We start from the raw sequence: 27,451 nt of genomic DNA, 5'->3' as shown, positions 1-27,451 counted from the left end.
GTGAATGGAGGGTAGGGAGAAAGATAGGAGAGAATGTTGCGGCATGTGTTCTGTGGAAGAGAGGATTTGCAGGAGGGAAGGGAAGGGGAGGGCTGTGCATGTGTTTGACTCTCTAATTTGCATGGCTTTGGGTTGGACTGGGGCAAGTCCCCACTGCAAGACTCTAACCAGGGGTCATAACGAGAGGTTATAATGAGAGAATTCTTAACAACCATAAGATCATTTGCAAATCTATCATCTGACGTCCAGATTAAACCCCTCAATACACTTCCTCACCATAACCCTCTTATTGAAGAAGCTCCTTGTCTAAGATACCATAATTTGGGCCTAAAGAATATGATTCGATAAAAAGAGTGATGTTTTTTTTAACCGCATTTACTGTCCCTCCAATAAAGGTAAAATTTAGGAGACTTAAAAGAACCACGTGTTATTATCTCTTCAATAAAAATAAGGTTTTTTGTGGTTTTGTCCCCAGAATTATTCGTATATTGTCAATTTAACCCTTTAATAATTTTTTCGGTATTAAATTAAAGATAAAAATCGCCAATTGAGGGCCTACCGCCAGATTCTTAAGACTCCCATCCACTTTGCCGTCAGTTTTTATACGTGAGAGGCACATGACACATTTTAAAGGATAAATTCGTCATTTCACGAACCAACTCTTACTTTCCTCCTAATTTCAGGTAAGGTGGAGTATTAAAAGCCCCATCTACTTAGAAAACAACCATGAGCTTGTCAGTTCCCTCCTTAGCTTCCCTCCTCCTGTTCTTATAAAAGAGAAAGATCAATTGGTGTAGAAATCTAAGGAAATGAGTTGGAAAATCGGTGAATCTAAGGAAATGAAGAAATTGTGCAAATGTCGAAAAGAGGCTTGAATAAGAACATTTTGAACCGATTCAAACCCTGGAAGGAGGTTTTATGTTTGTGCAATAGAATGGGTGAGTTTGATTATGTGAGTTTGATGAATTTTTTGTTGCTTTTTGTTGTTTATTTTCTGATATGAACAATGATGCAGAGAAGTGGTGGCTGTGATTTGTGGGAGTGGCGGACACATAAATGTGTGAACATTCGAAGCAAATCATTCATAGGCTCTTGCGAAACATGAGAGCATGGAAGAGGAACTGAAGTTGCAGAGAGCGGGAAAGAAAAAGCTTCAGTTATGGGTTGGAATCTGTTTAAGTGTAATGTTATTTGTGTTTGTTTATGGGTTTTGGAAACCAAAAAATAGGGTGGGAAAAAACCCAAATTGGAATTAATGTAATGAAAATGCTTCAATGTACTTGGCTTTTGAGTGTGTAAGGTCTGTTAGTGTATGTGAAGAACTATGTTCTTGGCTTTTGAATTTGTAAGGTTTGTTTGTGTATGTGAACAACTATGTTATTGGCTTTTGAGTCTATAAGGTCTGTTTGTGTCTGCTAGTTATGTACTTAGCTTTTAATTGAAATGTAGTTGAAGTTAAAGTATGTTTGTGTTTGCACATTGATATCCATTTTGCACACGTGAACAATTATGTCAAATGTGAAGCATAACGAAATTAGTGTGATAAAAAATTTGTAGGAATTGAGTGCAAAGTTTCACAATTCCCTTATCCAAACACAAAGGTAAACAAGAGTTGTAACAAAGTTTAGATAATTCATGCATAAAATTTGTACAAACTTGCACACCAAACAAGAGCTTTAACCAAATAGGTGCATAACCATTCCCCTGCATTACACAATACATAATCATTCTCAAATAAGTCTAATCCTAACCAACCAAATAGGTCCATAACCATTCCCACACATTATACAATACATAATAATTCCCAAAATAAGTCTAATCCTAACCAACCAAATATTTTATTACATCAAAGAAGCCATCCACAAACTCAAAAGTCATCCACCAAAATCAAAAGTTATCCATCAATTAAAAGGTAAAGACTTCCACACTTGCAAAAGTTCATGAGGACTGCATGTGATGAGTTTTTGCCTTTTTTGCTGGAGATTTATACTTTATAGATGTAGTTGTTATAACTTACTCATCCTATAAACCCCTAGCATAGAAAAACACAGTAGGAGTTCCTCTCCCTTGACCAGTTTGAGTAGTTCCTCCCTCCCCATAGCATTTTGAAGATTGCCTCTCCCTCCACCACCATTTGGAGGAGTTCCAAGCCCTCCCCCAACATTGAGAGCAGTTTCTCTCCCCATATTGTTAGTATCTAGATTGACTTATTCCTCTTTGAGCAGTTTGAGTAATGGTGAATTTGCCCCTAGATTGACTTTTGCCTTGGCTTCTGAATCCTCCTCTAATATCCGGCATTAAATAATCAATCATAGACAACCACAAATAATCAATTAGCATGAATTCAACACAAGTTCAAATAGATGCATTCACTACTACAATGGGTAATATATTCTTTATTCTCAGTTTTTTTGTTATTTTTTGGTTTTGCTTGTAAATTGAAGTAGATGATGATGAGTGATGAGGGTCACCCAATGGGTAATAAATTGAAGTAGATGGTGATGAGGGTCATCCAATTGAAAAGTTGTGGAGAAGTTTCAAGAGTAATGTGAAGAAAGCTTATTATAAACCTTTCACAGGAAATAAAAGACAGTGGCAATGTAGAGATTATCTATTTTTAGGGGGATTCAGACCCTACTGAGACTGACTTTTAGAATCAGATCAAGGTACTCATGGACTTGAATAGATGCAGTTAGTGTTGTGCATTTTTGATATAGCGGCTGACTGTATTTTGGACCCTAATGATGTATGCATATTTTTGTAGTGTACTTATTGAATATTTGGCATTGCATATTTTTGTATAGTAAGGGCAACTAAAGTTATTGAACTCTACTGATGTACATTGGTACTTTATATTTTATAAGGATGGTGATTGTATGGTTCAATCTTTGACTATTTATAATATTGTATTTATACTTCTTGTTCCATTTTAGTATCAATGAAATTTTTTAAGAAAATAAAAAAAATGTCCAAATTATATTACAAAACAAGACATTTGAAAGAAGTATATTTTAATAGGGCATGAGCTCACAAATAAATTGACAAATAATCCTGGCAAATTTTTTTTTTTTTGAAGTAAAAACAATCTTGACAAATCTTTGCCCTATAATTCTCAATCCTAAAATAACAATCCTGAGGAAAGCTTACTTAATACTGGCTATTTATTGTGCCAGTAATAATCTAGAGTCACTTAATCACTTGTGTCAGAGACAAATTTTAAGTGATGAAACAGTTGCAAAAGTTGGTCAGTAATAGTAGTATGACAGAATTTTTACTAACGACCCTTATTTTCGCAGCTACACTCACTAGGAAGCCATTAGTGACGAATTTTGGCCAGTATTGACCACAAAGGGTTGTCAGGACAAGAAAAAATTGTAGTATTGATTTCACATAGTTTGTTTTAAAATCACAATATTTACGTGTAGCTTTGCCCTTCTCAGTGGCCTATTTGTAGCATGAAAGCTTGGAGCTTAGCTTGTTTCACCTTGAGAGTTTGCATGTTGGCTATTTACAAGTTGTGACCTTCTTTTGCCACGTCTTACCCCTGTTGCATTCCTTGGTGTATTGTTACTAGTTCCTTCCCCATTAGCTTGGCAATTAGTAGCATTGTGACCTTGTTGGCCATATCTTCTGCAGTGTATGATTCTATCATACCTCCTCAATCTAGTTGCACCTCTTCGGATCTTGTCTGGCTCTCTCACTTTGCATTTCTTTGGCCTCCTAGCTTGTTTGTGGTACACGGGAGGTTTGATTGGCTTATGATGAGTTTTGATCCACAAATATTAACTTGGCATTGGGGAAATGAAATTCTCATAAACTCTCTCATATGCTTCTCTCTTGTATGAAGAGTTCACATATTGCATTGGACTCCTTTGTTAACTTGAAATGGTAGCAAGAGCATGGATACAAGGTAGTCCACATAAATCCCATTTATGGCAAAAACATGTTTGTCTGTTCAAATTCATTGCAAACTGTGCTCCATACATAGTGCAACTTGAAACTTTCCCCCACCGACATTTTGAGCAATGCATTGCCCACTGTCAACTAGATTTTTTTTCCCTTATGGTAAAAATTCTTGGTCCATCCTTCTATGTCCATTTCACTTCTCTTTGCCTAGCCATTCTCAACATCAAATAATATATGATTCTCTCTAACATTGTCAATATGGGTTTGTCCCTTGCCTTTAAAATTGCCGCATTGAAAGACTCACATAAATTATTAAGCAGAACATCACACTTTGAACCAATTTTGAAGTGTGACATGCTCTAATAGCTTGGAGGCCTTTCTTCCAACTATTTATATGTCTTACTAAACAATCCCATTGTCCTTTCCATTTCTACATCCCACCATGGAATGGTTGTGGCACTATATGCAGCCCATAACTTTTGTTCTAGACCCAAACTACTGTAACTAGCTAATTTGAAATTATTATGCATGTGCCTCACACAATGCCTGTGCTTTGAAGCTGACATTAAATTTGTTATTGCTTTTCCTAGCCCCTTTTGCTTGTTTATGATGAAAACCCAACCATTTCCATTCACAAACTGAAGAAGATCTCTAAAAACTAAGTCCATGTCTCTGTATTCTCAATCTTCACCACCCCATAGGCTATTGGGAATATGCCATTGTTAGCATCAATTTCTACAGCACTCAAAAGTTGACCTAGATGAGGTCCTTTAATAAAACAAACATCCTTCTAGAATCCAACTAGAAGCATCAAAACAAACAAACATCCTCTAGAAATCCTATGCCCTTCTAGAAATCCCTTCCTACAAGCATAAAAACAAACAAACATCCTCTCAAAAATTGGATCATCACCCCTCAATCTTGTCTTAATTAGGACTATGCTACCTGGATTTTGTCTCTTAAGATCCTCACTGTAGTCCCAAAGCTTTGCATATTGTTCCTCAATAGTTCCTTGTATCTTTTCAGCCGATATTTACTTGCATTTATACACATGATCTTTAGTCACATCAACACTATAATTCTTCCTCACCAATGTCATGAAATCTGCGACTGTCATCTTAGGATTAGTTCTAAGGTCTTCTTTAAATCTTGCAGATAGCCAACTTGATGTTGCAAATCTACTTGTTTCCACTATGCCACAAGTGTGATTAGGCACCAATGTCTTCACCCTAACAACTTGATGTTGCAAATCTACTTGTTTCCACTATGCCACAAGTGTGATTAGGCACCAATGTCTTCACCCTAACAGTAGGACCTCCACCAATATGTGAAGCATAAAACATCCAAGGACAAAAGCCATCTTCACTTTCACCTTCACATTTAACTCTTAACCTATGAAGTTCATTCTTTAGAAATCTTAAAGGCCTAGCACAACTAGTTGCATAATACCTCATAGATTCTCTGCACTCTTTCATGGTTGAAAATTCAAGCCCCAAAGTAAATTTAGGCTTTCTCAAGTCATAATTCCTATTATATTGCTTGAATTTTGGAGCTCTCCTTCTAGTCTTGCCTCTCACTTCATAACTCTCTTCTCCATGTACACTTCTAAGGTCATATGTATCATACTCATCAGTTAGCTCTTCCCTTAGTTCCTTATGCTGGTCTTCATTAAGATCTTTAGTTATAACAAATCCCTCAAACTTGTTGTCATCTTCTTCACTTTGCTTAAAGTCAATTTCTCTAAACTTTTCATCTTCCACATTATTACCACTGACTTCCTCAGCCATATCTTCATCATCCTCTAATTCATCTTTAGATTCATCACCACTAGAAACATATGCAGTGTTCTGAACTTCAACATCAAACTCTTTACCATTATCCCCTTCATAACCCTTATCAACTACATCAACATCCATAAACTTGTCAATATTGCTATCACCAGTCAAATCTACATGTACTTCTCCAAAATCCCCAAACATATCAGCATCTATATGCCCAAAATCTCCAAACAAGTTAGCATTTCTCTCACCTTCTTGTTCCTCAGTAGTTTCTACCTGCAAATGCTCATTTTCAGATGCTTCACTGCCTAAACCCTCTGGTTGTTGTGATATATCAATCAAGTAAATGACAACTACATGCTTTATCTGGTTGTTAACATACTCAAGATAATCTTTATCAACTACAATTGGAACCCAACTCTTTCTTTTCCTCTTATAAAAGAACTTAGTGGTCTTTTTTTGGTAGCCAAGTTTCACTGCCAAGTCATATAAGGCCAACATTGACACATAATCCCTGACAAAGTTGTCAATCCACTGAATCCCTGACAAAGTTATCAATCCACTGCACAATACCACCCTATGTATAACCTATCCATAAAATAACTTCCATAGTGAATTTCCAATGTAAATAGGTCAGGATCCACTAATATCATTAAATAATGAGAGTTACTTCCTATCTACCACATTTATCACATATACCAGTTAACTAAAGTACAAACACAACCACTCTATCAATGCAATATAAAACATAACATAAACAATTGCACTTCAAAATTGCATAGGGGGCCACAAAAGACGAAGTATAGGAATCTAAGTCAGACCAAAATCAACAGTTTAGGGACCACTGAAGATAACTTTTTCGTGTATTAATAGTACAATATTTGTCAAACCCAGCTCCAGTAAGGGAAAGTGAGACAAAGTCAGAGAAAGTAAAGGAAAAGTGACAGAAAGTGATAGAAAGTGAGAGAAAGTGGACACTTACAATAGATGAGATGCTCTCCACAATCTCTTAGCACAAAACCCATTTCGTCGATCAGTCACACCTTAATGTCAGAGAGATTCGCTCTCGATTCCCCCCAAATTTGCCAACACCCTTCACTCTGCCCAACCTAATTTGAATTACAGAAAACGATAACCTCCCAATTTGAAATGTAAAACACGATCTCTCCTAACTAAGGGAAGTAAGAGTTGGATCGTGAAATGACGAATTTATCCTTCAAAATGGGTCACATCCAAAAACTGATAGCAAAGTGGATGGGAGTCTTAAGAATCTGACGGTAGGCCCTCAATTGACGATTTTTACAAAGTTCGAGTCCTTAATTTACCCAATAAATTATTAAAGGGCTAAATTAACAATATGTGAATAGTTCAAGGAGCAAAACCATAGAAAACCCATAAAAATATGCAAGTCTCACTCAATGGCGGATCTAACAAGAAGCTCCCATGGTCTGTAGTCTGGGGCTAAGTTTTCAGTTTAAGTTTCAGTGTATAAGCAAATATACTATAATTCAATATTAGCCCATTAACATCACACAATACTTCTGTTTTTTCTTAGCCCACACAAAAGAATAACGTAAGACAAAAACACCTTTACAACAAGATTTTATAAAAAAGGAAAGGAATATAATAGCATATCATTAAAATAAGGACCACATGCTGCTCTGCCCTTGTTCGGTGGTTCTTGAATTAGGGCAACAATAATAATCATTAAAATATTAGCATAATAGCATATCATTGAAGCCTAAAAAAACCAGAGATTTGAAACAGTAAAAAAATCACCACAACAACAGACAGTAAACCCCAAAAAGAAGAGGGCTTCAAAACAAAGTAAAAGAGAAAAGTACATTGAAACATCTACTCTCTACTCTTCTTTTTCAAAATCATTCAGTGGATTCTTCAATATTGGTAGGTTTATCTCTTTCTTCCTATTTAATTCTAAATTTGAATTGTTATTGTTAGATTTTTAAGGTTTGAGCATTAAATTTTGGGGATTCTTAAGAATATATATATAATTGTTGGTGTATGATATTTTTTTGTTAGGATATAATGTCACATGATGATAATAGACCGACGAAGAGAGGAAAGACTATTCATTCGTTCTTTAGAAAGAAAAAAAGTGGTAATGATAATGAGAATACACCTTCTGCATCTAATGTTGATACTGAGAATACATCTTCTGCATCTAACGTTAATACTGAGAATACACCTTCTACAACTAACGTTAATACTGAAAATACACCTTCTGCATCTAATGTTAATACTTCAGTTTAGTTTCACACTAGTTCTTTATTACAAGATCTAGGGAAACGTATTCTAATTTGTGAACAACCCATTAATCAGTGTGATGAGATTTGAAGGGCTTATATCAAATTAGGGCCTTATCGACCTAAACATTTTGAGTATCCAAGGACTTTGTTCGGGCAACAAAGACGTTGATTTCAATATTCTTGGTTCTCACAATTTTCATGGTTAGAGTATTCTCCTACAACATATGAGGCATATTGTTTACCATGCTTTGTGTTTGAAAAGAATCCAGCAAATGGGTCTTCACTAATTACTAATAGATTCAATAATTGGAAAAGAGTGAATGATGGAAAGAAATGTGCATTTTTGCAACATGTTGGAGGTCAATCTTCACCACATAATACTTGTGTAAGATATGTTGATGATTTAATGAAATCATCTCAACATATTGAGAAAGTTATTCACAAATAACCAAAAGAGCAAATTTGGAAGAATCGGTTACGGCTAAAGGCAACAATTGAGAGTGTTCGGTGGCTTACATTTCAAGCATGTACTTTTAGAGGCCATGATGAATCCATAGACTCAATGCATCGAGGAAATTTCATTGAATTGATAAAATATACAGCACATTGGAATGATAAAGTTGTTGAAGTTGTTTTAGAGAATGCCCCGAGAAATGCTAAATATACCTCACTATTGATTCAAAATGAGATTTTGCATATTCTCGCTGACAAAGTGAGAGCTAAAATTCATGAGGAAGTTGGGGAATCGACTTATTGTATTCTTATTGATGAAGCAAAAGATGCATCTAATAGAGAGCAAATGGCCATTGTTTTAAGATTTGTTGATAAGGATGGTTTTGTACGAGAAAGTTTTTTATTTTATTTTTTATAATAGATTGTGAGGGTTGAAGACACTAGTTCTTCAACACTTAAAAAAGAGATATCTCGAGTCCTAATTAATTGTGATCTCCAAATTGATAAAATGCAAGGTCAAGGATAAGATTGTGCTAGCAATATGCGAGGTGCATGGAATGGAATACAAGCATTATTTCTTAGAGATTGCCCTTATGCATATTATGTACATTGTTTTGCTTACATACTACAATTAGCATTAGTTGCAGCAGCAAAAGATGTGGCTCATATTTGGCTATTCATTTCGACCTTGAATTCCGTTATCAATCTTATTACTGCTGCTCCTAAGCGCCATGGTGAGTTTACAATCTACTCAAGCAACTGATATTGCACATATGCTGGATATTGGTGAACGTGAGACAGGTAGATGGGCTAATCAAATTGGTACCTTGCATCGGCCTGGAGCTACTCGTTGGGGTTCTCATTATGATTCTATTTTGGACTTGATAGATATGTATAATGCATATTGTTCAGTGGTTGAGAACTTAATTAAGGATGGAGCCACTAACTTTATACGTGGGGAAGCTACTGGTACTTTCAAAGCGATGACATCTTTTGTGTTCATATTTGTCTTGCATTTGTTGGAAAACATGATGGGAGTTACTGATGGCATTTGCCAAGCATTACAAAATAAATCTCAAGATATCTTGATTGCTATGAATTTAGTTGGTAGTACAAAAGATGTTCTTAAGAAATTAAGATTTGATGGTTGGGATATTTTCTTTGAGGAAGTAGAATCATTTTGCAAAAAAACATGACATTTATAAGCCAGATATGAATGCTCTTTACAAAATTAGTACGTCGTTCTTGTCAACAACGTGATGATATTACAGTTGAGCATCACTACCAGGTTGATTTATTCAATGATACCATAGATTATCAATTGGAAGTTAAACACTAGATTCAGTGAAGGAACAATAGAACTTCTTACTCTTAGCTCTGCTTTGGACCCTGTTGAAGGAAATTGAGATCCTCCCAACATAATTTCACCACCACTAATTAATTAATGGGATTTTATTATTTTAGGTTTGACCCATTCGAGACGTAGTGTCTCTTAATTACAATCCATTGCTTCAAGGGAACACCCTTTTATTCCATCACAAAGAAACAGAACGTGTGTCTTTGGTTTTGCAGCTGCCCCTAAGTCGAACCGCAGGGTGCCTACGTATCCTCTGAGAGAATCAAGCCACTCGTAGTTCAAAGAATCGCAATGAATAAATGACTATTGCAAGGGAAATTTGATTTGAATTGTATTGAGAAGTGTTTGAGTGAATTTAGTTTTAAAAAAACTAGGGATTCGATATGGAATTGTGTTTTGGACGGTTGCATCTAGATTGAATCTCTAGATTGCCTACATACCCTTTCAAATGGATCAAACCAACGTAGTTCGGAATTGATTTGTGTGGAGATTTGATTGATGAGAATTTTGTTGCGGTTGCGTCTATTGGGATGCTAGACTGCCTACGTACCCTTGATGAGATCAAATCGGCGTAGTTCCAAAATTTGGAAATTAATGAGTAAGTGTGGCCTAAATTATGGCCCAATAATTTAGAATTGGTGTCTTTGAGACGATTTGAAGATTTTCATAGGTAGATGACCTATGAGAAAAATTACAAATTAATGGGTAATTGTAGCCCAATAATTTAGAATTTGTGTCTTTGAGACCATTTGGGGATTTTCGTAGGTAGATGACCTACGGAAAAAATTGGAAATTAGTAGGTAAGTGTGGCCTACTAATTGAGAATTTCTGTTTGAGAGATTTGAATTTAATCTCAATGAAATTTGCATGGGTAGATGACCCCTGAAAAATTGGATGGTTTTGTACCACTTTTCTTGTTGTCAATATCCAAGAAAAATAATGAGTAATTTTAATTATCCCATTAATTTTTCCTAAAAATTGACAATTGCACTGGGGAAAGTGTTTTGGCAAAATTTGGTTAAGATAAACCAAGGATTTAAATTTGGTTGTGATTGCGTCTATTAGGATGTTAGACTGTCTACGTACCCTTGACGGGATCAAACCGACGTAGTTCTAGAATTTGGGAATTAATAGGTAAGTGTGGCCCACTAATTGAGAATTTGTGTTTTTGGAACAATTTGGAGATTTTCATAAGTAGATGACTTATCGGAAAAATTAGAAATTAATGGGTGAGTATGGCCCACTAATTGAGAATTTGTGTTTAAGAGATTTGAAGTTAATCCTATTGGAATTTTCATGGGTAGATGACCCATGAGAAAAAAATTGAAAATTAATGGGTAAATGTGGCCCACTAATTGAGAATTTGTATTTGAGATATTGAAATTTGCTGTCTTGGGAATTAATGGGCGCTTTGGATTTGGGCTCGCTAATCCATGATTTGTGAGTTTAAGAACTCAGACCAATTGTTTGCCGATCGGATTTCTTAATGGACCACTCCATTGAGCTTGAGACTTGTAATGGAATAAGCCCATCGTATTTAACACTATCAAATCTTGAGATGCGGATTGAAGACATAAGGTCTTGAGATATTTGCTTTCACTTGACAGCCTAATATTTTAATAGGCATAACTTAGACTTTGTGTTTTGGGCTCTTAGACTTGTTGCATAACCTTTGTGACTTTGTACAACAAACCCATGAAGCCCACCTCAATTGATTTAGCAGTACCTGATTGACTCAGCTTTGAATTTGAGCGGAACTACCCTATCGCAAACGGACTTAAGATGGAGATCCTTACAGGAGTGAAGACCATGTTTGGTATGCCTCATTATGCCTCATTGGACTGAACTGTGCTATATAATACTTAAAACTCATGTTTGGTAAAGAAGGGGATTAAGTTAAATGGGATTGTATAGTCCATCAGTGTGAAAAACCTCGGACTCGCTTGTCTAACATAACGATGCCGAAATGTGGTTCGCAAAATACGAGAGCGCTATTTTGAACACGCGAGTCCGAACTGCTTGAATCAAATTCAAAACCCCACCACCACAGTTCCAATCGAAACTTGTTGATGAGTCTCAATTAGCTATAGTTGCCATTCCAAGTTGGCTTGGGCTAGTCAAAAGGCAGATTGATATATAGACATAAACTCAGGAAACCAAAAAGTTCAATATCCAATAATATGATTGAACCATTGGCCAAATTGAAAGGGAAGGAGGAAAAGTTTTCCTGGTGGAATTCAAGAGATAGAGAAAGAGCTCAAATCAATGAGTTGGCTCTGTCATCTAGCAAGCCTCTGCCAATAAAGACCTCCAACAATAGAAGGGGATGCGGAAGCAGATCTAGCTAGGCCAAAGGCCAATTGAAAGACCCGAAATCAAAACTAGGGAGGCCAAGGAAGCAAGCTTCCTTATTTTTTCTGCAGCAAGGAGATGAAGGTTTTGGGTTAGTTTGGAGAAATATGGTGGTTTCGAGAGATAAAGAAAGAAAAAGTGTTTTTGAATGGTTTGGGGGCTTTTTTGTTGGAAAAAGAGAGGTTTTTTTTGTTTTTTTTGGGGTGGTCACAGTGGAAAAAGAAAGGTAAGTAGAAAAAATATATATGAGAGAGAGAAGAAGAAGAAAAGGCTGGAAAAAAAAAACTAAAAACAGAAAAAGAGATAAATTATAATCCAACTCTTTAGTCCGACGCAGCACCAAACGTAATTCAATACTTAATCCAGCTTAGGTTAATTCGAACTAATTCAAGACAGTCCTAAAATTTAGTCCAGTCCATAACAATCCGCCGTACCAAATGACCCTTAGTGTTTTGCTTTTCCGAACCTGTCTTGAGTAAGTAGGCCTGTGAAGCTTTGAGCCGTGAAGCCGTGAACTTCTCTCGAACTTGTCTTGAGTAAATATGGAGCCGTAAAGTTCTAAGACTCCACCCTCTTGTTTATCTCTTGCATGCAAAATGAAAACAAAACAATATTGCTACTTTCTTGTTTTGGCCCTTCACGTGGTGGCATCTCCTCCACAACAATATTATTTCCTCCCTTTTGTTTTCTTTCTTTTTGCTTTGGTGCAGCTTTATTGTCACTGAATTTGCTGACCACTTTGTTGGTAGAGACCCAATTGTTGACCTCTTAAACATCAACGAGTCGGCACGTCTCATGTCTTGGAGCCCTTTAACAATTCATGAGCTGTTTTTTCTTCTTTTTGGCTGACACTCACGAAAAGAAAGGGTGATCTCTCTTGTTTGCTGGAGGGGCAATCCAAGATCAAAGCATGTGATTCACACAAACATTGCTCATTTTGGATTATGATGAAGATCCTTAGTTGGCTGTTTTTGACAGTGGGTTGAACAACCCAGCCTTGATTTATTATTTTTACTCTGCCAGCAAATAGATATTTTCTGTGGTTGCAATTAGAGCGTGCCAAAACGGTGCTTTGGTCTTGCGGCACTTTTTTTTTCCCTTATTGCATAGCATATCATGGCTCCACAATTTGTACAGAAGCTTTTATACCCAAACATGGGGGACTTCGGAGGAGCATGGAGATTCGCTCGGCAGAGCATTATTGACTTACGGGTTTTATACCCAAGCATGGATTGCCATCCGTTTGTTTGATTGTGGGTTGCCACCCATGATGGATTGATAATCCATATAATTTGGTTTATGGGTTTCATAAACAAGCTAAGAGACTTCCAGGGAGGAACTTTGTTGAAGATGCAAAAAATATAAAGGTGTTGAATCGAAGTTGCTCACATTCTTGAATTGAAACTGCCAGTTTCATTGATTTGGAGCATTTGGTTTGCTCTGTTTCAGCAGCCTCCCTCCTCAAGGCTATGCCCTCATCACTGCCTCCCTCCTCAAGGCTATGCCCACTGTGGTGCCTTCTCCATGTTTGTCCAAGCCTTATGGCTTTATTTATTTTTCTTGGTGTCTCTCCACAGCCTGCTGGCTGCCCCTTTTCTTCGTTGTCTTTGTTTGTTCTTGCTGTATGCAACAACACCAAGCCGCCAAAGAAAAGCGTGACTGTCTTCAGCTTCCTTTTTTTCAGTTCATCGCCTCTGTATGCACCAGACCCCATGGTTTTGTTTGTGGGTTTTGCACCCAGATTGGATCGGTCATCCAGAGAACTCAGTGAATGAGCTTTATGCCCCAAAATTCATATAGAATTTCTTTATCTCGTACTTTTCTGCTCTTGGTAGAAATCCGTCAGCAAATTCATTTGCTCTTGTATGCTCTCCTCCCCTTCCCAGTGGCTGTTCTCTTCTCTGCCTTTGTGGCCTTGCGAGCCCTCCTCTTTTATTTTTGTCTCTGCAACCTCACGGCTGCCTCCCCCAAATATTTTCACAGCCGATGCTTTTTGTAGGCTAGCTATCAGAGCTCACTTTTGTGTAGGACTCTTCATGCAGTAATCACCCCATCAAAACAGGAACCACCAAACTTTCTTGAGAGTTTTCATTGGTTGGTCAAATTTCTACTTTTTTTTAGAACTCCTTTAGGATATTTTCATGTGGTATTGAATTGCTTTATACTTTGGCTTTGAAACTTGTTCAGCCTATTGGATAATTGGCTTTATTTTTATTTTTTTGAAACCCTTATCATCTACATTAGATAAGCTTGCTGGACGTGGGCTTAGGCAAATGCAATCCAATTTTTTTTTGTGAATTTTTTTTGTGAATTTTTTTTGTGAATTTTTTTTGATTCAACGGACCCTAGCAATGATTTTAAAGTATTTAAGATTGATGATATTTGCAAGCTTGCAGAGGAAATTTATCCAAGAGATTTCACTTCTAAAGACTTATGTTTATTGAGGTATTAGCTAGAACTTTTTGAGTCGGAAGTACATATTGATATCTTTCAAAATATGTCTACTCTTTCTGAACTATGTCAACGATTAACCCAAACAAACAGAGTGCATACATATTATTTGATTGATAGGATGATTCGTTTAGTGTTAATTCTTCCAGTTTTTACGGCGACTACAGAACGAGCATTTTCAGCTATAAAACATATTAAAAATGTACTTTCGCAACAAGATGGAGGATGAGTATTTGACAGATTCCCTTATTGTCTACATTGAGAAAGAACTTTCTATGAATATTGATTCAGATTCAATAATCATAGATTTTGAGAAACTCAAGAGGCGTAGGGTTCTACTTCACTAGGATGTTTGGCAATATGTGTTTAATTTAATGTTTGACAATGTATTTAATTTGATGAGTGACCATGTATTTAATTTAATATTTTACATATATTATGTACTTCTTTGCATTATATTTGTTTGGTATGTGAATGAACTTGATTGTTTTAAAAAAAAAAAAAAAAAGTCATATAACATATATTTCATAAATTAATTAAATAAATAAAAATTTAGCCCACTCCTATAAAAATTCCTCATTCCACTATTGTTCTCACTCCAGTTAAAAAGATGCCACAATGATTCATTGGTTGTGGACAGTAGGAATATGAAGATGAAAAGACTTGGCTTGGTCAACAGATATTTTTCTTCCACAATCACAAGGATCATTTTCTTCACATTAATCACATGCAAATTTGAAAAAGGTCCAGATTTAAGACTTGAGACTTAAACAGTGACGGATGACAGTGGAAAATATGACCTTTCAATTGCAACTTAACTTATTTATGCACGTTTTTTGTGATTGAAAATAAAAAAGTGCAACTAGAAATGACAATTAGGCTAAATGTTTTTCCAGGTAACCAGGGTAAGGAGGGGTCGTTGCGATTTTCCAAATTCACACAACACACGTCTCTTGCTATTCCAAATTTCAACACGTGACTTTTTGTTATTTTTCCTTTTATTTCCATACATCTTGTTGCTGTTCCAATCTGCTCCACATAATTTGGTGGGGTCCAATCCAAGTCCGGCATCACTCAAATCCACATAGAAGTTGATCTACAATCAGAAAGAACTCTGATAATGACACGTGGTTCTTTAACTCTAATGAATTTTACGTTTATTTGGCAGCATGTACAGTGAATTTTATTGAAATGTTTTTAGACCACGTATTTTGACCAATTTTGATTCAAACAGTCAAAAAGCAAAATCCTAAATAGAATCATGCATACATAATCTCTCTCTTATTGACTACCATGCTTAGGTTTCAGATTTTCTTTGCTCCCCTACCTTGGAGAAATTTAATTTCCAAGTAGAAAAGTCTTTCCTATCATTATATATATATATATATATATATAATTTTCTTGTATATATAACTACACATTTCTAGCTACTTGTTAGAAATATTGAATCTACCATTTGGCAGCATGGACCTTCTGCAACTTTTGTTCCTAATCTCCATTGCCACAACCACAACCTTGTGCTTGTCTACCACATATCAGGATTATTCATTGAAAAAGCAGATAGTTGGGCTGGCCAATGAGTTTCACACAGTAAATTGGATGAAGAATGTGAGGAGAGAAATCCATGAAAACCCAGAACTTGCATATGAAGAATTCAAAACAAGCGCACTCATTAGGCGCGAGCTTGACAAGATTGGTGTTGCATATACATGGCCTGTGGCGCATACTGGTGTGGTGGCCACTATTGGCTCTGGCTCTCCTCCCTTTGTTGCTCTGAGAGCAGATATGGATGCTTTGCCCATTCAGGTTAGCTAAGTCAATTTAGTTTAAATTCGTTGACCTTAATTGTTGGGTTTGATCAGATTGATATACTCTGTTGCTTTGATCCTTATATTATATACTTGTGTCAAGGAAATCACATATAAATGTTTTACCCTTGGTTTTGCAAGGGCAATTCAATTGTTGGGTTTTAATCACATAGATGTATATATTTCTGCTCTGTATTCGTTTTCTTTAGCTTTTAATCAAAGTTCTTGTGACAAGTAATTGTGGTAAAACGACTAAGACATAAATGGTACAGCAGGCTACTTTTCCTTGATCCATAGAACCGTAGCCTTTCGAGCTTTTGTTGATGAGCATGTGAAGTGAAACAGAGAACCCTTTTATCTCCCCCGCAATGTCATACAGAACATGACAAAAGCTAAGCTTTATATAGCTCAAAATCATAATGTAGGAAAAGAGAGAAATAATCAAAATCATCAACTGTAGTGTTCAATTTGATGTTCTTAATCAAAAAGCACTTTGTATTGACAACATTGCATCTGCATATGAGTATAGGAATTGGTGGAATGGGAGCATAAGAGCAAAGTGGACGGAAAAATGCATGCTTGTGGCCACGACGCACATGTTGCCATGCTTCTTGGTGCTGCTAAAGTACTTCAACAATTGAAAGACACATTACAGGTGAAGTTATGATCATTCTTTGATATTATATATATATATAAGATTTTCATCTTTTTTCGGTCACCTTATAAATCTACTATCACATTGTTACAGGGAACTGTTGTTCTTATATTTCAACCAGCTGAGGAACGCGGCATAGGTGCGAAGGACATGATCAAAGAAGGGGTGCTTGATAATGTGGAGGCCATCTTTGGGTTGCACTTAGTGCATAGATATCCAAGTGGTGTTGTTGCATCAAGGCCTGGAGAATTTCTAGCTGGTTGTGGGAGCTTCAAAGCAAAGATTCATGGAAAAGGGGGTCATGCAGCAATTCCTCAACAATCCATTGATCCAATTGTGGCAGCATCAGCATCAGTGATTAGCTTGCAAAACATCGTCTCGAGAGAGGCAGACCCTTTAGATTCCCAGGTATATTGCTTATTTGTGTAATTTGGTCTGCAATTATTTAGAAAAATGCAGGATTTTGTAAGACAGTGCTGAGCAATGCATTGACCATTAATGCAGGTGGTTTCTGTAGCTATGATTCAAGCAGGGACTTCATTTAACATCATCCCAGAATCAGCTACAATTTCCGGTACTTTTAGAGCTTTTAGCAAGAAAAGCTTCAATGCAATCAGGGAAAGAATAGAAGAGGTAACAAATTTCCCATATAGATAAAAATATATTAGTTCCAAATTGGGTATTTAACATCAAAGACATTTCTTTTTTGAATGTTTATTCAAACCACTTTCTTCCTGTCAGGTTGTAAAAGGGCAGGTAGCTGTGCATAGGTGCTCTGCTGAGATTGAATTCTTAGGAAATGAACACCCTAGCATCCCCCCTACTATAAACGATGAGAGAATTTACGAACAAGCAAGACGCATCTCAACCGAAATAGTAGGAAAAGAAAACACAAAATTAGCTCCTACCTTCATGGGGAGTGAGGATTTTGCTTTCTACTTGGATAAGGTACCTGGGTCAATGCTATTTTTAGGCACAGGAAATGAAAAGAAAGGAGCCATATATGCGCCACATAGTCCTTACTTTTTCATTGATGAGGATGTGCTTCCTATTGGTGCTGCAATACATGCAGCTTTTGCCAATTCTTACCTATCAGATTCAACTGGGAAGTTGCACCTTCATATCTGAAAGTCCCTTCTTCTTAGTTACTCCAATTATTTCATTAAATGTCAAGTATACAACTTACTTGTTCTTCCATTGGTGCTTCTTCAAGCTGGATGGTGGGAGTTCTACAGAGACTTGCCGGTTTTGTATATATTTATGATTTAAATTCATATCACAAGTTCAGTCTGTTTCACAAATCCAGCTCACTTATACGTTCATCTCAATTGGTCTAGTTAACCAAATCCTTGATATCTCCACCAGATGGTAAATGAAGTTTTTCCTTAAATGAAGTTTTTCCTTCTTTCTTTTATGTTTGTGCCTTTGAGTATGTGTGTTTTGAGTGTGCATACGGATGTGTTTTCATATATTTGTAACAGCCATCCCCTTTCAGATTTTTTATTTAGAGACCTTTTATTCCATATTAAAGGATTCAATCAATGCTTGAATAAGCTTATAGCACAGATTATTACAAAATTTCAACCAACATCACAAAAACAAATTAAACAGAAACTATGACATGTGAAATTCCAAACATACCATGCTGACAATTACATAATCCAGATTACAAACGAAACCATAAGCTGAGACGAACTGTAAGATTAACAGAGGCAGCGATCAGAGCTTCTTCCTCCTCTAGGCAACAAAAGCAGCAACCAAAGCAAAGAAGGCAACAGCCATTGATGGACATGTGAAGCCACTGCCAGAGGGTGGCGCTGCAGGGGTAGCCGCCCCCATACCGGGCATGCCTGGCATGTCAGCTGCAGAACCAAGCATAACTAGTAAGGCAAAACACAAAGCAAACATTGCCAATGTGATCTGAGAAGCCATGACAAGCCCTTCACTTTTGATAGCAGAGAGATTTACCCTTTTTTTGCTTACAGCCATTAACCATACAGATTAGACTATATATACAAGATGATGGGGGTGCCTTGTTCGGTCGGTCCTATGACTTCGTTAATCGTTATGGAGAAATGTACAAGGCTACAAGCTGTCAGCTTCTGTACTATCTCCTCTCTGAGCTTTAAAACTTGTTCTGCCTACTTGGTTTGTCTATTTTATCTAGGAAAAAATGAATAGTTAATTGGCTTTTCATTCTTGCCTACAAATTAAAATTGGGAATTAAAAAAGACAAGTCAACAACAAGAAAAACAAACATAACCTTTGGTCTCAATGATGAGTATTTTAACATCGAAAGCTAAAAGCCCTTCCACATAAAGATATAACACCACATTTTAGAATTTCAGAGTTTTTGGTAAAAATGTCGTCGTGCTCCTAATAAAAAAGCTTATAGCAAAAGTAGTTATGAACATAAGGGTTTCTTTACATAAACACTCCCAAAATGGCGTTAATGTTTTGGTTGACGTTGACACCACGTGGAGCTTCTATAACGCTAGGGCTACGTTGAGAAGGTGTGTTGAGAGTTTCAATCCAGCTAGTCGTCCGATAATATGAAGAAATTATTGAACTTAATTATTTTCATTGATCGTCTCTATAAATAAAATGAAAAATAAAATAAAAAAGGAAACATTTTCATTGATCGGCGAATATTAAAGATTCCTTCATTATAACCCCTCATTGTAGTATCATTTGACAAGTGTCATCTATACATTGTTTTGGAAAATAACATAAAATGATAAAAATCAGCAAGGCCCAATTCGAGACTGTTGGTTTTGGGCTTCAAAGGCAAACAGTCCAACAAAATTCAGATAAGCCCTACAATGTATGTATCCAATAATAGCAAGGCCCAAGAGAGCTGTGAAGCGTCCACTGAACAGGGGAAGCAAATTTTGGACAGTGTCTCGGTAGTTGATAGACTGATCGCCTGCTGCTGGTTTGTTCGATAACAATCTCAGAGACCCCGCCGCTGCAGAATACTATTAACTCTGCAACACAAACCTCCATAGCCATATCCGTACATACGTCGCCAAGAACAACCCTCTCTATGCCCTTCTAACTTCTATCTCACTCACCCTATGGGCTCCGCTTCCGCCATCTCTCTCTGCTCTCATCCTAAGGTACTCTCTCTCTCTCTCTCTCTCTCTCTCTCTGTTATCCTCTTTTACTTGAATAATGAAATTACTGTTGGGTTCTCAGATTCTGCTGCGGTCCCTCACGAACAAGCAGAGGCTGCAATCTCAATGCCAATCCCAAGGTTCGGGGAGTGCTTGGCTGGGCTATCGTACGCAGGTTGTGTTTTTACCTCCTATCCTTCCGCGAAGGAGGAGATGCTTGGTGGTAAAGGCGGCTTCTGCGGCTGAGGGAGGTCCTAGAAGGCCCGCCAGTGCTCGGAGAGTGTATAGAGAATCACAGAGCGCGAGCTCATTGCCTGTTGCTCCAGTAAAGCAGCTCGCTTCCTTCGTCGTTCCCGCCGCCTCATTCTTTGCCGTCACTTTCGGTACTGAATTTGCTTTCAATTCCTCTTTTCTTTTTTTTGTTCTTTTTTTCTTTTGTGTGTGTGTGTGTGTGTGTGTTGCTTCTTGAAAAACTCTAACTTGGTTGAAATGTGGGTTAGAAATCAGGAAGTAGAAGCCTTTATAATTGATTATTAGCAAATTTCAACTGGCAAAAAGCATTGTTCTTTTTCTGTTTCTGTCTTAATCTGGTCCATATATAAATGCCGAATGTAGATGAGGATGACACTCCCCCTATCTGTCGATAAATACCCTTTATTGCGCTTGAGATAATCAAAGTCATTTTTTTGTTCCGCCATTATAATTTCATCTTTATGTTTACCATGCCTCCCAAATTGGTGCACTAATTTATGTCTTCAGCTGACAGTTTTGTGGAAATTGGTGGAGAAAATCCTTGTTCCAAAGCGGCAGAGGACTTCATCTGTTGAAAACAAAACGCCTGCCGAAGGAATGAAGTGGTCTTTTGCCGCCGGTTCAAATTTGCTTACAGGTTTTGGTGCAAAGATTGAGAGAGAGTCCAAGCTGAAGCTCAATGACTTCGCCAAGGAACTTAGGTCATTCAGAAGTGTCGACTTGTCAGGTAGTTCTAGATGCTTTAGTGCTCGTGCATGCAGCTTCTCTATTTTTACAGACTTTTAGGAAAAATACTGGCTAAAAATTATATTCTACTTTACGTTCTTATTTTCCATTATTCATATCAATTTCATTTAGATGCCAATTTCATTCGTGTTAATTTCAGTAACAATTCATATTTCAAGTTATATGTTTTCATAAGAGGTTTATTATTGTTTGTTAACTTTCTCACTTGATTGTATCTTTCTTTCTTCTTTTGAATACAAACTGGGTTTATTATTCAATTAATGTAATGATTGTACTATACTTCCAAACAAAATGTAAAAAACTAATGTATATTTTTGGCAACACTTTATTTTGACAGGGCGTAATTTTGGAGATGAAGGATTATTTTTTCTTTCTGAGAGTTTGGGTTACAATCAGGTTTGAGTTCTTTAGTCAAATATTTCCACTATCTGTTTTCATTATATATATAATAAAAAATTCATCTTATTAATTTATGAAATATTGTGACTTTGGGAAATTATTGTGTGCTTTTATTGTGTTTCAGACTGCTGAAGAAGTGAGTTTTGCTGCAAATGGAATAACTGGAACTGGAATAAAAGCCTTTGATGGTGTTCTTCAAGCTAACATTATGTTAAAGACTCTTAATCTTTCTGGAAACCCCATTGGAGATGAAGGCATTAAGGTCAGTCCAAATTCCATCTGTTTATGATAAAGTTATTTTGTTAGTTTGCTTGCAAGATTGAGTGTCGGAAATTTTTTCTTTTGAACATCAAATGCTCCCTGCTCCCTACGCAAAATAACATTTTTCAACCATGGGAGTGCAAAGAAAAAGTTTGCAGCTCAGTTGCATGTGTATATTATTGCTTATTCTTGAATCTGAGAGCTTAATGTTGTGTGATGTACTCTTCTTCACAGTGCCTATGTGACATATTGGTGAATAATAATGGTATTCAAAAGCTCCAGCTCAACAGTACTGACTTAGGGGATGAGGTTAGCTTACTTCTTTCTATCAAAGCTAGTGCCCTGATGAGTACAGACAGGTGCCTTCAAAATCTGCTAGAGGAAAGGATTGTCCATGAATGATATGCCTAACAAGCTGATGGCTTCACTGTGCAGGGTGCAAAGGCTATTGCAGAAATGTTGAAGAATAATTCAAGCTTGCGTGCTCTCGAACTTAACAACAATATGATCGACTACTCTGTAAGGAGTTGCCTCCAGATATTCTAAGATTGTAGGTTTTAATGACTTCAATCACAGTTGAATAACTGGTTCTATTTGTGATTTGCTCTTTGCAAAATGGAGGTAGGGATTTACAAGTCTTGCTGGAGCTCTTGTTGAGAACAACACAATACGGAATATACATCTGAAGTTAGTGCACCCTCCCCCTTTTTCTTATATAATACAATTTCTGGTTTATATATGTCACGTTTGTTTGTTTGTATTGCTTGGCTATGGCTATTCTTGAGCACACTAAGTTAAAAATTCTATTGTAGCGGTACTTAACTTTTATTCTTTTTAATAATTCTGATGTCATTTTATTATTTTTTATAGTGGCAATTATGGTGGTGCCCTGGGGGCCAATGCTTTAGCGAAAGGACTTGAGGGGAACAAGTCTTTAAGGGTACATGTTTTGTCACTTCCACTTTTTTTCTGTTTTGCATTGAGACATATTAATTTACCACTCTATGTTGATGATCCCTCAGAATTTTGTATAAATTTCGAAGGTATTTTACATCCTCTGTTAACTGGAAAATACAAGTAGTTAGATAGCTGAACTGACTATGTAATAAGAAGCCTTAAACAGACATTCGGTCACAATGGATTGACAAAATCTGCTCTTCATCAACACTTTTGGAGATTGACAAAACCCTATTTAGTGTTGCCAAGAAATGGTGATCATTATTCTTCTTTGATATGTCACAATATTGTTGCATATAAATAGATGAGTTCACAACAGAATGGATTAAGTTCTTCATTGTAAGGGATCTGAGGTTATAGCTATGTTATATATGCAGGAACTTCATTTGCATGGAAATTCTATTGGAGATGAAGGAGTGGCTGCTTTGATGTCAGGTTTATCATTACATAAAGGTTTGCATTTCACTATATCAATTGCCAACGTTAGTGATGCAGAATGCATATGAATAGTTTTCCTAGTTCTACATCAGTTATTGAGCTATTTTATTTTATTTTTTCAGCAATTGATCTGATATGCATATTTGCTCAGGTAAACTTACACTTCTAGATATTGGCAACAACTCTTTTAGTGCAAAAGGCGCCTTTCATGTTGGTGGATATGTCAAAAAGACCAAGAGCTTGTTATGGTTGAACGTTTACATGAATGATATAGGTGATGAGGTATAGTATTTTCAAGTTGTTAACCATTTTTGCCGCACACTTATGCGAACTCGTACTTTTATTTGGTTCCCTGTTCATTGGTTAAAATCACTTAACATAGAATATTTAGGATTTTTGTATGTGAAATTAGATTGATGGATCAAGTCCTCCATTAAGTGTCGTTTCAAGGTTGTCAGCTTGCTTTGAACTACTGCTACTGCGACAGCTATCACTGTTTGGATGTTTCTGGCATTTGACAAGCTTAAGACATAAAAGAGAATTGAAAACTAATTTTGATCTACTTACTTATTTTGGAACTTAGTTCATTGTTTGTGCTAAAACTTAGTTCATCCTTGCTGATGTGTAAATCCTGTTCATGTTTAGGGAGCTGAAAACATTGCAGATGCTTTGAAGCAAAACCGGACAATAACAACCATAGACCTGGTGAGAAGAGCATGCTTCTTTGTTAGCATAACTTTTTATGTACATGTTGTATTCTATTTTATTTAAAAACGAAAAAAGAGAGGTCCTGAACATACTAATTTAAAAAACATTGGGTCGCTCTCAAAGGGAGGAAATAACATCCATGCCAAGGGAGTCACTGCCATAGCTGAAGCGTTGAAAGATAATTCTGTCATTACATTTGTAAGTCTCTAATCTGTTCCTTTTTTTTCCTTTTTCATTTCTATTCATGAATGTAATGGCAGAAACTTCTCTCTTCTCTCAGTTGGAGCTTGGTTATAATCCCATGGGACCTGATGGGGTGAAGGCTTTATCCGAAGTTCTCAAGTTTCACGGAAACATAGAAACCCTTAAACTTGGCTGGTGCCAGGTGATCTATAGTTTTTCACATATGCTTATCTATTTCTAGATCTTCGATCTGGGTTTTCTGTATCCGTTTGAGAGGATCTTGTAACAATGTAATATAAAAATATTTTGCAGATTGGTGCAAAGGGTGCAGAGTTCCTCGCGGATATGTTAAAATATAATACTACAATACGCGTTCTGGACTTGCGGGCAAATGGACTTCGAAATGAAGTTAGTTCCTGTAGATAAGCAATGTCTTTATACTCCATTTGGGTCGTTTTGATCACTCCAATCTAATGTTATTTTCCTTTTTATGCATTGGAAAATGCAGGGTGCATCCTGCCTGGCTCGTAGCTTAAAAGTGGTTAATGAAGCTTTAAGTTCGTTAGATTTAGGGTTCAATGAAATCAGGGTATGTATTGACTTTGTGTTTTCCGTGTGCTTTTTTCACATTTTAGCAGTATTTTGCACAATTTGAAAATGGTTTTGTATTCAGGATGACGGGGCGTTTGCAATTGCTCAAGCACTGAAGGCCAATGAAGATGTGACAATCACATCTCTGAACCTTGCGAGTAATTTCCTCACCAAATTTGGGCAGGTAACCTTCTCATCCTCTTTAAGGGTTTTTTTACTCTCTCTTTCACTATTTTGGCATTTTATTTTGTGCTGCTTGTTTTCACATGCGTCTTAATGAACTTTTGCATGATGCAGAGTGCTCTGACAGATGCAAGAGACCATGTATATGAGATGAGTGAAAAAGAAATCAACATTTTTTTCTAGAAGGCTTACTTATTAGATTAGAAATGTGGGTGGTATGTGGGAAACAAATCAACATCTTTTGGTTTATTCTTTTTCCCAGGAAGCATGGGTAAGAACTCCAATATCCAAACCTGTGGTTGAAAATTTTGAGTTCTTATCGACTTCCACTTACTGAGGAACAAATTGGAAATTTTGACATTGAGAGATCATAGTTAGCCCTTCAGTGATAGATAGGTACTGTTCGTAAGGCTTTTCTTTTTCTTTTCATGGGTTGTGGGTGGGGGTGGTGTTATTCACTAAAGAGTTGAGTATAAGTCTACAAAGCTTTGTATCTTTCAATGTACTGATAAATTCAGAGAAGTTTTTGTAATGTATTTAGTACCAAGACCAACCAAGAAGTGAGTTTTGAGGGTGCCGATGCAATGCCATATAGCCTTGGATGGATGATTCTGTTGAACTGTTAAGCGGTGTAGCGTGTGCGTGGCTCACTTTGGAAACAGCATTCATGTCGTGGCTGGGACCATGGACTGTTGTGTCACCGCACCACCGCCTCATCGTCTAGTGAGCTAGCTGGTCCTCTTGGAAATTTAAGTGCAGGAAACACCCACCGTTTCAATTTCTGTGCCGAGGCCAATTTTTTTTATTTTTGTTATGCACTCGTGGTTAGTACAGTTGGCTAAAGCAGTGCGTTCATTTTCTGCATTCGAGTTTCATCACTTTCTTCGTACATTAGATGCATTCGAGTTTCATCACTTTCTTCGTACATTAGAGTAATTTAAAATGTCGCTTTGTTTGAAAAAAAAAAAAAAAACACAATAATTCAGATATGTTCGACATTATTTATTCGAAAAGAACACAATAATTAAGACATGTTCGGCATTATTGATTCAAAATCCGTCTGGTAACAAAAGATTGATTCAAAACTCATCCTGGAGCAAAATATGGATCATGACGTCTCATTCTCTTATATGATACATACATGCATTATGCATACAATACAACTAGAGCAGAGCTGTCTCCTGTATACATGCATACTTCCAATCCATGCATCCAGCCAGCTCGTAGCCTGCCTCCTGCATCCTGCTGCCCATCACCATATTTATTTCAAATTCATTTTTTATGATCTTATCTTGTCCTAAAATAGTTATGTTATGCATGCATACTATTACTGGTTCACATCCAAAAAGGAAAGAAGAGAGAGAGAGAGAGAGAGAGAGAGAGAGAGAGAGTATATCTACTTCTTGTAAGATATCATATGTTTGTATTACAAAACAAAGTCAGCTACTGCCAAAATGGGGTCTGTCATGGTTTCAGACCCCGATGGCGTCGTACTTAGTTGAAAACAAAATCACAAAATAAAACGGCACTGTTGTGTTCATCATCTAATTAAACGCAGAAGAGTAGAAGACAAGACATGCGCAATATGGGAGAAGATACATGGGCAATAAGGTAACTGTAATATTAAGAGGCAACTGCTATGCTATATATATCAAGAGCTCTGCCTTTCAGTTTCGGATATATACAACACCGCTTCTGCTTGTGTTTAAATTAAATGGCTTTACGCTTGCTTCTTGTTATGGCGGTTTTGCTCTTCTGCTTGGCGACGCAGGTGATAATAAAAGCCTTCAAGTTCCACTCCCTTCTCTTTATTACTCACTCTTTTCCTCTGGAGATCATGCCTTCACCAAAATATCTACATGTTTTTCAATACATACAGGTCTCATCTGATTCGAATATACAATACCATGAAACCCAGGTTTAGACTAATCACCACGACCTTTCTTTATCATTTCTATTTTGGGTTTGTTTTGTGTGCTGGATATTTAATTACTTCATTCTTACCGATTACTCTAGGTGGTGAAAGGAGCAAACAGAAGGCTTTTACCCTACCTGAGTATGCCTTTTCTCAATCCCTTGCCCTTGTTGATGATGCATGCATGTAGTTCATTTTAACATACAGCGGTGTGTGTTAATTAAATGTGTTTTGTTTTGTATTAATTTGATAATTAATAATAATGCAGATTGTGATGAGTTATGCAACTCGAGGTGCAGGTTGCACTCAAGGCCAAACGTGTGCACAAGGGCATGCGGTACCTGCTGCGTGAGGTGCAAGTGTGTTCCTCCGGGTACCTCCGGCAACCGGGAGGCCTGTGGAAGGTGCTACACTGATATGACCACCCATGGCAATCGCCTCAAGTGCCCTTAATTACTACTATATTTCCAATCAAGGCCAATTACTGAAAAAACCAAAAATAAATAAATCGCACTAGGAAATAAATTTCAGATATTTAATCAGTGAGTGTTGTATTTTCTTTCTTTATATCAATGTTGAGTTCAGTTAATGAGTCTTGTGTTATTTGTTGTAAGTTGTAGCGAACAATAATAAATATTGCAGACTTGTGTATCTGTATGATTGTATCTCCTCCT

At 36.8% G+C, this 27,451-nt stretch overlaps 2 protein-coding genes across 5 annotated transcripts; both read left to right on the top strand.

Moving 5' to 3' along the window:
- Nucleotides 1-15,821: 15,821 nt before the first annotated feature.
- LOC117616229 (IAA-amino acid hydrolase ILR1-like 1) lies at nt 15,822-18,530 on the top strand. The gene is made up of 5 exons (XM_034345476.1): nt 15,822-16,370; nt 16,902-17,027; nt 17,121-17,435; nt 17,532-17,660; nt 17,769-18,530. The coding sequence occupies exons 1-5, from the start codon at nt 16,029-16,031 to the stop codon at nt 18,153-18,155; spliced, it is 1,299 nt and encodes a 432-aa protein (XP_034201367.1). The 5' UTR covers nt 15,822-16,028; the 3' UTR covers nt 18,156-18,530.
- Nucleotides 18,531-19,945: 1,415 nt separating this feature from the next.
- LOC117616354 (protein NLRC3) lies at nt 19,946-27,220 on the top strand. Of its 4 annotated transcripts, none has more exons than XM_034345647.1 (18): nt 19,946-20,146; nt 20,226-20,526; nt 20,910-21,122; nt 21,480-21,538; nt 21,666-21,803; nt 22,037-22,111; nt 22,238-22,321; nt 22,428-22,489; nt 22,673-22,742; nt 23,137-23,212; nt 23,349-23,479; nt 23,843-23,902; nt 24,029-24,103; nt 24,186-24,290; nt 24,401-24,496; nt 24,597-24,677; nt 24,762-24,863; nt 27,046-27,220. In XM_034345647.1, exons 1-18 carry the CDS (start codon nt 20,105-20,107, stop codon nt 27,127-27,129), a joined length of 1,854 nt encoding a protein of 617 aa, XP_034201538.1. In that variant the 5' UTR covers nt 19,946-20,104; the 3' UTR covers nt 27,130-27,220. The 4 variants fall into 4 exon arrangements, with proteins under 4 accessions (XP_034201538.1, XP_034201540.1, XP_034201539.1 ...); XM_034345649.1 differs by lacking the exon at nt 27,046-27,220 and adding an exon at nt 25,386-25,684; XM_034345648.1 differs by lacking the exon at nt 27,046-27,220 and adding an exon at nt 24,977-25,405.
- Nucleotides 27,221-27,451: the final 231 nt, after the last annotated feature.

The sequence above is a fragment of the Prunus dulcis genome, chromosome 1 (genome assembly GCF_902201215.1).
Source record: "Prunus dulcis chromosome 1, ALMONDv2, whole genome shotgun sequence".
NCBI lineage: Eukaryota > Viridiplantae > Streptophyta > Magnoliopsida > Rosales > Rosaceae > Prunus > Prunus dulcis.
Note: the sequence above shows the minus strand (reverse complement) of the source record. Positions and strands in the feature narration are given on the sequence as shown.